The following is a 10,093-nucleotide window of genomic DNA, read 5'->3' on the forward strand; positions in this document are numbered from 1 at the left end:
ACCAACGCTTTAAAATGTAGTAGGTCATGTGAGGATGACAAACTGTCAACCTGTGAACTCTCCTTTTTCACCTTCATGACTAATCTGTTTGTCTGGAGCTCGGGCGCCATGTCGCAGCTACAATACCTCTTTCTTTGTTCGGCCCACATGCGTCCACTGCAGCGTTACACATCCATCAAAAGGCTCTTTAGTGACTAATTGTTTCTCCACTATGATTACACTCCACCGAAATGATTTTTTCTTCCACAAACACCGCCCTCTGCCCACCCACATTTACATCTATGAGCCGTGTCACTTCCTCTCCGACCAGATAATTACACAGTGGCTCAAACAGGAATAAAAAATGAGCACAAAAGTTTGTTGTGTCTCCCCTTTCAGTCTGCAGCAGGTATATTTTCAGGAAACCGTTGTGGTCACGCCTCATAGAGAACCCTGCCCCTTGTCTTTGCCTGGATGCAAAGCTCTTTCTTTCACTGTATGCGGGATACTAAAATAGCAGCACGCAGTCCCTGAGGTATAAACACAGGAAAATATACTGAGGGCTGAAGCAGAGACAGAAAAAAACACACCGAGGTCCATTTAAAGAAATAATAAGTGTAGTTGACCCGCAGATTTCCTCAAGCGAGAGGGAAACTCCATTATACACGCTCTTAATTACAGTGGCGGAAAGTAACTAAGTACATTTACTCAAAAACTGAACTTAATTACCTCAGCGACGACCGCTAAAGTGCTTTAAAAAGATAAAAAACAGTTGTTTCAAGAGTAGGATGACATGCTCTCTGCAGAATAAGCTCCATCAGTCACACCATCCCCGATCACATCAAACCAGGCTGATTGTAAAAGTGAATCGTCAGCGTGCAGCCACACTTTTCCATTTTGCGAGTCACAACGTCGCCACATGATTGATGGTGACACTGACAGGAAGGTGAGTGAAGGTAAATAATGAAATCCACTCTGCGAGATGGTTTGCCAGTTGGCCTGAGACGGACCTGCAGCAGAAACAGATTTATAGTTTATATAAAAAGGCTCAGTTTATAGTGCAGCAGCGGTTGCGATAGTGGTTAAACTGGAACTTTATGAATGGGTTGATGTTTTTGAGTATTTGTTCATTTTTCAGCTGTATTTAAGTCCCAAGCCACGTTTCCACCACAGCAACTTGACTAGGAACCTTTGGAGGAACTTGTTTCCACCACAGGGTCTAAATTAAGTTACAGTTAGTTTATTTTAGCCACCATTGTTAAAAATCTCTAGTGGCTTTTCGCTGTACATTAGTCTTCTCAGATAATATCAAGGTTTCAAGGTATATGGTATCATACAGCAGGGCAGGCAAGACCCGGCCTTCTCTGCTCCTCATTGGCTCTCACGATGATACTGATACACATTTCCGTGCTCCATCATGGTCCTGGTGCTCCAAGCTAAATTTATTCACTGTCCAATCTGGAAAGTGGTGGACCAAACAAACAAACACTGCCATCATAGGTGCTTCCTCACACAGCCATCAGAGAGGATCGTTTATTAAAAAATCCTGTAGATTAATTGTGTAATTATACAGAACTTTGCTGCTGAACAACTTTCCCGTTTAAATGAAAACAAGGCCAGCAGAAAACCACACAGACCAGAGCGAGCTCAATGAACAACAACAGAAACCGCTACACCAGCAGCGGAGCCATCTGCGTTCACTTTACACTGCAGAACAATGAAACAGCCCGCTGCCGGGCCGGGCCGGGCCAGGCCGCAGAGATCTGTATGTGCCCGATTAATCAAAGCCAGGAGGGCAGCTTCAGCTGAGCGTACAGCAGCTTTTACCAAGCATCTGCTCAGTGTTTCACACGTGCACACACTACACCCTCACTGCAGTGAACATCAGAGGGGCCTGCAGCGGCCTGGTACAGCAGGGGAATCCCTACCATCACCTTCCACCTCCTCTACCCGCAGAAAGATTAAACCCTGTTTAACAGAGCGCGAGCAGAAGGCTACTCGGGCTGAAGTGACAGCACTGATTAGAGATCCACCCTGGGGACCGGCTCCCCTCTTAATCCAGGGGGAATAACACCACTCAGGAGAAATGGGAAGTCCCTCGAGGAACAAATTGAAGGAAATGTGAGCTGTAGCTTCACATTTGGGACGTTAAGTGCCACTGAACATTTCCTGTCACCTGCTCCCTGGAGTGTAGGGCAGTGATATACTGGGAGATTTTGAAATGGATATTCCTGTCTGCTGTTTGTCTTTCTCTTGCACTGTGCATCAGTCATTCCCCCCTGTTTTATACATGGAATCACATTTTTAAAACATATTTTACTCTTTTAAATCCTGTTATATGTTTTTTATTTTCCTTCTGCTTCTTGTCTGAATGCCTTTAGTGTCTGATGCCATGTCGTTAAAAGGTGCAACACAAATAATATTACAAACACAGCTAAAGATTAGTACAAGAGTGACATCTGCTGGCAAGGACCAGAGCTCTTTATATTGTCAGACATTTAATTTTTTTAATGAACATGATATTGAGTATCAGACAATGCTACGCAGTAACATGCAAATCACTGTCCTGTTTCTTAAAAATCCTAATTGATCATACTGACATTGTACAACCTGGTTTATTCAAGTCCTGAACAAGTTTATACTTATATTTGTATATATTTCTGAAGGAAATATCATACTTTTACTGATTTCTTTTTGGATTAAGATATGATACAAGACCCACAGTTAAATGTATACAATATTTACCAATTGGTTATATTTATATGGTTATTATAGTTATTCATGGGTTGAATACCGCTCCTTGTTGTAGCTTTAGGTTTTATCTTAAGTTGTTATTGAGTATTTTTACATTGCTGTAGTGGTACTTTTATTAAGTACATCATCTGTATACTTCTTCCACTACTGCTGCAGTATGTACCAACCTTCAGTGTACAAATTTGTCTCTGCAAAACTCTGATGCTTGTTTTTCCTGGAGCTGTCCGAGCACCATCTTTAACTTGAAATCTCTTCCTGCTCTGAGCAACTCTTGTGTTTCCTGGAGGTTCATATTTCTGTTATTTGACTATCGAAAGCAACAGAAGTGACACAAGTGAGCCAGTGAGTCAGAGTTAACCCTTTATTTAAAGAAATGTTCAAACAATGAAGGAGCACAGCCGGCTCAGAGTAAAGTGTGAATGCTACAAGCTGTTAATAGTGGTCGGGTAAAAAAAACCAACAACAAAAAAGAAAAAAAAAACCTGTTTTAACCGTCTCCGAAATGAGCAGTTCATTTATTTTGAGGAGGAAGCAGGATAAAAATAACACCAGTCATCATAAGCAAAAGAGTGAAATGTGTACTAAAAACACTGCTCTCTCGCTCGCTTTGTCGCTCTCTCTCTCTCACACACTCAAACACACACACACACTGAAATGGATACAGGCAGCTTTAAGTGGCATTAATATCTGAAAAAGATGCAGCCATGTGTTTATGATTTCAATGAGGGAAACCAACGTACACAAAATGGCACTCGTTTAGATAAATGTAACCTCTGAAGTCGAGGTTTAATTAACTTTGAGCCTTAAAATAAGTGACTACGTGGTTAGATCCAGTTAAAACAAGATTAATTACGCCTCCCTTCGTCAAGAAGACAGCTTCATTCAAGTCCTCTCTCACTGTCCCACCGAGCGGAGCAGCGTTCGGACGGATATGCCAGACTTTTCTCTGCATGTGACAATTTATAAAAAGGAGCTCCAGTCCCTAAATTGCTTCTCTTTTTTAAAAATTGTACTCTACTGTCGACCCGCTGACAGGTCCACAACACATCTGGGTTCTTTCAGCGAACATCCTTTAATAATAAGAGAATCAAAAGTAAACAATATCAACAAAAAAAATAAAATAAAACCTCACATTGATTGATTATATGATACATTACACAGACATACAGTATCTACACAACAACATTCACCAGGCTTTTGATCTGAGGTGAATATTGTTTCTTTTTTAAATTCAGCGTCTACCTTGTGCGATCTAGTTTCCTGCTCAGTGAAGTGAAAAGCTTTTGGTGTTATTACTGAGCGAACACACACATGCTGTAGTAAGGGTTCCTGCCCCATATGTACCTGTGCAGAGAGGACGCACACATTACAGACAAGAGGAAAATAAAGATTTAAATCTCCCTGTCCTGTGTTTAAAGGATAAATTCAACCAGGAACAATGAAAATTCGGTCGTTAACTACTCGTTGTCAAGCCGATGGAAAGTCAGGGGAAGTTTCGGCGTCCACAAAACTTTCCTGCAGCAAAACAGCGTCGTCTTAAACAACTTCAGTAGAAGGGGACTTGTGTTAAAATGTAAAGAATCAGCTGAACAGCTCATCTGGCGTGGTCCAAGTCTCCTGAAGCCCAGAGTGTCCGATTTGATCTGAAGCCGTTAATAACACCTGGCTGAATCTTCACTGTACCTGCCAATCTGAAAGTGTTAGCGTCTGAAATGGGTACGAATAAAAAAATACCTTCTCAAATTAATTTTGTTTACGAAGTCTTGGATTACGCCGAATAAGTTGTATGGAGCTATTTTATGGTTGTTTTTGGTGCTGTCCCCATCTCCTTCTGTTATTTAGAAGAATGCTGCAACACTGCTGTGGAAACTTCACCTGACTTTAGTTATTGTTTTCAATTTTATCCCATAAATAGCCGTTTTTACTCCGCTAACACTTAGAGAGTGTCAAATTACTGCTAATTCACACCAAACATTTGCTTCTGCTCCCGCTTCACATTAAAAGCATCACTCCGGCGACTCCAGGGCGTGGCTTTCATTGTGCAGCCACACATTCGTCACCTCGGTTAGCACTGACCGCAAACCGTTTATCAAAAATGCGAAACAAGACGGCGGTCATGTTCGGCAACATTTTTGTTCTTGGCTCTTAAATGAGCTGCAGGTGACGCCTCCTACTCCTCAACAAGGGAACCGACTCTACTTTGTCCTGTTGTGTGGAAATCTCCTCACGCTGACGGCAGCACGACATCAGATTGCAGCTGTAGTTATTATCAGCGTTACTAAAACAATACAAGTCTGTTTGGTTTCCCTGTAACTCACACAAACGTTGCACTTCTCTTGCATTTCGGAAAAAATATCTGCTCGAGTGTTTGCTGTAGTATTAAAGCACACTTGCTGTTACCACGGTAACCACAGGTGTAATCAACCAGGAGTGAGGTCTTCAGGATTACAACTGTAACATCTCGGGGCCGTTTCTTCCCCCATTAAACTGTACACTGAATGTTGAACGGAGTGTGAACGTTGTCAGGTTGGGTTGAACCGTCCGGCTTTGTTAAGTATACGTAACATAAAATAACTGTGTGTATGCAGTAGCTGAATAGTAAAATTTAACAAAATAAACCTCAAACAAACCTGGTATAATGAATCAAGAGATAAACATATAATAACACATGACTCTTTAAAAAACGATGCATAGCATAAACAACATTGCAAAATCCATCTCTGCTGCACTTCATACCTAAACCTCAGCCAGGCGACGTGTTTCCACAGGTGTCGGGAGTGCTTGTTCCAGGTGGAGCCCGGTGGTGAGAGTCTTGAAGCGATCCCGTTAAAAACAAGGGAAGGAGAAGAAAAGAAGCGAGGGGGCCCAAAGGAGGAGGAGGAGGAGGAGGAGGAGGAGGAGGAGGAGGAGGAGGAGAAGGGGAGGTTAGGGGGAGATTTAGGGCTCCCTGCTGTAAACACTGCTGCTCAAGACCAAGGCTCCTCCGACTCCGCTGACTCCACGCTCTTCTTAAAGGAGTAGGGGTCTTGCGACTCTCTAAGTGTCCTCCTCGTCGTCCTCGTCGTCACGGTTGCCCACCACCCTCTTCCTCAGAGCTTCATCAGAGAAACCGTGTCCCTTTGGTTCTGGGCGGCCCTCTGGGGAGCCTCTCCTCCTCCTCCACACATCATCCTGCTCGTCCTCCTCTTCATCGTCGTCTTCCTCGCCGTCGGCTTCGTGTTCGTCCTCTTGTTGTTGGAGTAACCTCGCCTGCTGCAGTGACTGTTTTTCTGCAGAAAAAACAGTCAGTGATGCTCAAATTATTCTACTCTGTGCATCTCTTTGGTCATTTCTGTATAAAAAGTAAATGTGTAAGAGATAGTAAAGGAGTATTACGTATAATCACACATGAAACTTACTCTGGTAGTAATCCGGAGAGGAGAATCGTCGCGAGGGGAAGACAAAATCTGCGATGAACACCAGTAGCTGCAAAGACAAGCCGACGATAACCGTTAATTTACTGGCAATAAATGTGCTTATGAACACGGTAAGAGCATTAACTGTGGTTTTACTGGTTTAAAAAAGTTCTGTAAAATTACTCACCAGTCCCAAGGCGAGACCCGAGAACAGAGTGGCCAGGCCAAAGATAACATAGGAGCCCCAAACAGGAATGCCCAGCTGCTCGGTCATGTAGTTATGACAACGCTGGAAAACACACGTAATCAGTCAATAACAGCAAATATAATGGTCTCAGCTACATGTAAGATAAATTTCATTTCTTCCTGTCTATCGGGTCAGCCCTGTTTCCTGCTTTTTGTGATTTCCTCATGCAGTTTCACACTGAGCAGCAAATTTCTTCTCTAAACGGACTGTGAGGGAAGTGAAATAAATAAATGTATTAACCTACATGTTTACAGTCAGCGCTACCAAGAGTGAAATCCTCACTTACCCGGATAAACATGGAGAGCTTGAACAAAGCGGACATCGAATTCATTCTGCCAAAAGAGGACAAAACGACAGCATGTAATTCATCAGGGATTTGTCAAACTGTAACAACAATACAAAGCCTGAACACAAAAAAAACTACAAGGAGGGGGCGTTTGTGGTTTAAACCAACAGAAAGACACTAAAAATAGAGCAGAAGGTATCTGATGTTGTTTTCTGTTATTTCAAAAAGAGATACAACCAGTGTACTTTCACTATGATGCCAAAAGAAAATACTATCTTTATTATCACCGTGGAAAACTGAAAAAGGTGAGGCTGTAGCATTATGTCTGTAATGCTGAGTAACGATTCACATTTAATAAATTCATGCCACATTTTGGTGCCTGAGAGAGCAAGACTGCATCAGTCCTGCAGCCTGTTCGAGTCACAGTGTGTCTGGGTAATGGTGAGCTGAAAACTGTCACAGGTGTGGCTACTATTTTTAAAAACCTTGACACAGACAACACCCCTGATGCAATAATTGGTAATGCAAGGTTGGCCAGGACAACCTGACAAACCTGAGGAAACACCTGCTCAAAGATAAAATATATCTAGAATCTAAAGAGTGTGATTCTGTGTTTGTCAGCCTGAAAGCCACAGTAGCTGCGGCTAACAGCAGTCAGCGCAGAAGAAGTTCATCCATTCGTGAAGACCGAAACCTAAATGAGGCTTCGACAACGTCATCAACAACTAGCTAGATAAGATGTTGTAGACCCAACCCTGGTTACCCCATCATCATGACCAACTCACAGAATGGAAGATGGCCCCAACCAAGAGGAGACCGGCTCGACCGCTGTCCATTTCTGCTCATCCACAAAGCTGAGGAAGTCATCTTTAGTGCGAGCTCCCTGGTACTTCCTGAAGACGCCGTCCTTACAGCTTAAAGCACAAAACAAAAACACGCTGCTGAATTCTGTCACTTTAAGGAATAGTGCAGTGTTTTTTTATTTGATGCGCATGATCCACATTTTCTGTAATGGAAATCTCATTAGGTGAGATGTTCTTTCAGCACTATTTCTGTCCTCAATGTTGGCAAGAAATAGTGCTGAAAAACCTGGATGATGATCAAGAAAATGAATCAGCAAAAATCTTGAGACTCGATTAACCATTTAGGTCTTTTATCAAGCAAGTATCCTTCACTGGTTCCAGCTGTTTTAAACAAGTTTATTAATTTAATGACCAGTTGGATTCAGGACTGCAGTTCCACTTCATCACTTCCTGTCATTTATAGATTGAATGGTTAACATAATAAATGCTTGATCAATCAATAAACATTCACTGCACGCCTTGACAGAAGCCATTTTGTAACCCGAACCCTGTGACATAAAAAACTTCACAGAAGAGCTAATAGTATACTGATACTTAGTTGAACCCACTAGCCTATTTTCTTTCAACATGGTGTACATTAGCAACACAAAAGAGGAAGCAATAAAAACCACAAAATAACCAAGAACTTACTGGTAAATAGTAGGAAGGGAGGTGATGATGAATCGCCCACTCAGACCTACAGAAGGAGCAGACGGGTGCTGTCAGTGTGCAGGAAGGAACAGTGTGACTCATATCTAAACTGAAAGGGCTCGCAGACTTGGCAGACGGTCTGAATTAATGTCTGAAAGCAGCTACAGAGCACCGCTGGCAACCATTAGTATTAATATTTCATACAGAGCAACACACAATAAAGCAAAAATACTGCAGCCTCGACATGAATAACACTTTGTTGAATCTCATTATCCAATTTCTTGTCTTCGAATGCGAAAAATGCAATGTGAGTTGTAATGAGCAGGGAGCTTGTACAAAAAATCTTTAATGCAATTTGTGTTTTAATGGTGCAGCGAAAAGACTGCAATTTAGATCCATCATTTTTAGCCAGATCGCCCACCCTCCCCTGCCTTAATTTAAGCTGTAATATGTTTTTTTTTGTTGAGCCTGTTTCAGAGAGGTGTTGACTTAACTATAAAGGGATTTTGAAGGCCGTAGATTGCAGTGCTGTTGAATTATCGTGTTATATACTGAGGAATGTTTCTTATATTTGGTCCAAGGTCATCATCAATAGAAAAAGGGTGGACAAAGTATTAGAAACACATCTTATCTGGTTGTTGCAGTCAGCAGAGTGTATAGTAAATTACAGTACAAATACTGACTACAGCGTCAAACTAAACAGTGGCTGCAAGGAGACCCTTTCTTGGAAAATAGGCAACATATGCAGTTTCAACAGGACATTATCAGCCTCATCTAGCTGGTGTTTGTGCTGCTTTGCACTGCTATTTAGTACAGTAGAGATATCCAGCCCTGGCTTGAAAGCTTTGTTTTGTTATGCATAACAAATAAAACATGGTGCCAGGCAGCAGGGAAATGTCATTCAGGCCTACCGGGCTGATCCGTCACGTCCACCTTGGCTATGTTGACCCCCATGTCCTCCCCCCAGTCCGCAAACTCCTTCCACACCGGCTGGAGCTGCTGGCATGCGGGGCACCAGGGTGCGTAGCTGAGGGGTGAGACATTTCACAGGTGAGGCTTCAGGAAAGACTGCACAATCAACTCACATGAAGGTGTAGATAAGCAGAGTGCACCAGCTGAAATGTACTGATGACCTGATTAGCTGCTTGTGTACTTTCTTAGCATACAACTCTGGTAAGCTGGTTAACAGTTAGCTAAAGATAGCTGGTAGCATAGCGACACATTTTAACAACTTGTCAGGACTAAATTACAACAGACACGATAACAATCAGATAAGACGGAGCAATTAGGCTTGAATTTGAAGGTAAGCGGCAAACCGTGCCCCCGTTTCCACGAGCTCAAAATAGCTAAGTTAAATGACAGCTAGCTAGCTAGCTAGTCTGTTAGCCGCTAGCAATGGACGTTAGCAGGACACTGACAATTCAATCATCCATTCTCCGGACAGGATTTCCTCCCAGTTCTCGTCGGTCACTTCTCTGAGGCTGTCCCGCTTTGCAGAAGCCGGCAGCGACGTTAGACACATCACCGTAAATAAACAGCATATCCACGAGCGGCGTTTTGTTCGCCGCGTTAGAGGAAACATTGTTGAGCCTGAGCTCCTGCCTGCTAGCAAACACGCCATGTTTGTTTGAGACAGCCCGCTCTCACTTCCGGTATGCGCCCTAACGTCTGAGTCATTATTATATTATAATTTTTTTTAATTTTTTTTATTCATGTTATTATTATTATTCATGTTATTATTGTTGTTGTTGCTGTTATTATAATTAATAATAAATAAATTAGTACTATATCCCATGTTCATTTGTTGTAAACTGTTATTGCCAGCAGGGGGCGCCATCATCCCTAAAATAACTCAAAATGGCGGCTCATATCTGTTGCATGTGAGAGGAAATAATGGTATATAAATATATTACAGACTGTATATATATATTTTGGTATT

General features: G+C 42.3%; 1 protein-coding gene across 1 annotated transcript; it reads right to left on the bottom strand.

Moving 5' to 3' along the window:
* Positions 1 to 3,080: 3,080 nt before the first annotated feature.
* On the bottom strand, positions 3,081 to 9,796 carry tmx1 (thioredoxin-related transmembrane protein 1). Its single transcript, XM_073484123.1, has 8 exons — positions 9,573 to 9,796; positions 9,066 to 9,181; positions 8,155 to 8,200; positions 7,447 to 7,575; positions 6,662 to 6,707; positions 6,316 to 6,417; positions 6,132 to 6,198; positions 3,081 to 6,002 (listed from the first exon to the last, which is right to left on the bottom strand). The coding sequence occupies exons 1-8, from the start codon at positions 9,773 to 9,775 to the stop codon at positions 5,770 to 5,772; spliced, it is 942 nt and encodes a 313-aa protein (XP_073340224.1). The 5' UTR covers positions 9,776 to 9,796; the 3' UTR covers positions 3,081 to 5,769.
* Positions 9,797 to 10,093: the final 297 nt, after the last annotated feature.

This window comes from Pagrus major, chromosome 16, assembly GCF_040436345.1.
Source record: "Pagrus major chromosome 16, Pma_NU_1.0".
NCBI lineage: Eukaryota > Metazoa > Chordata > Actinopteri > Spariformes > Sparidae > Pagrus > Pagrus major.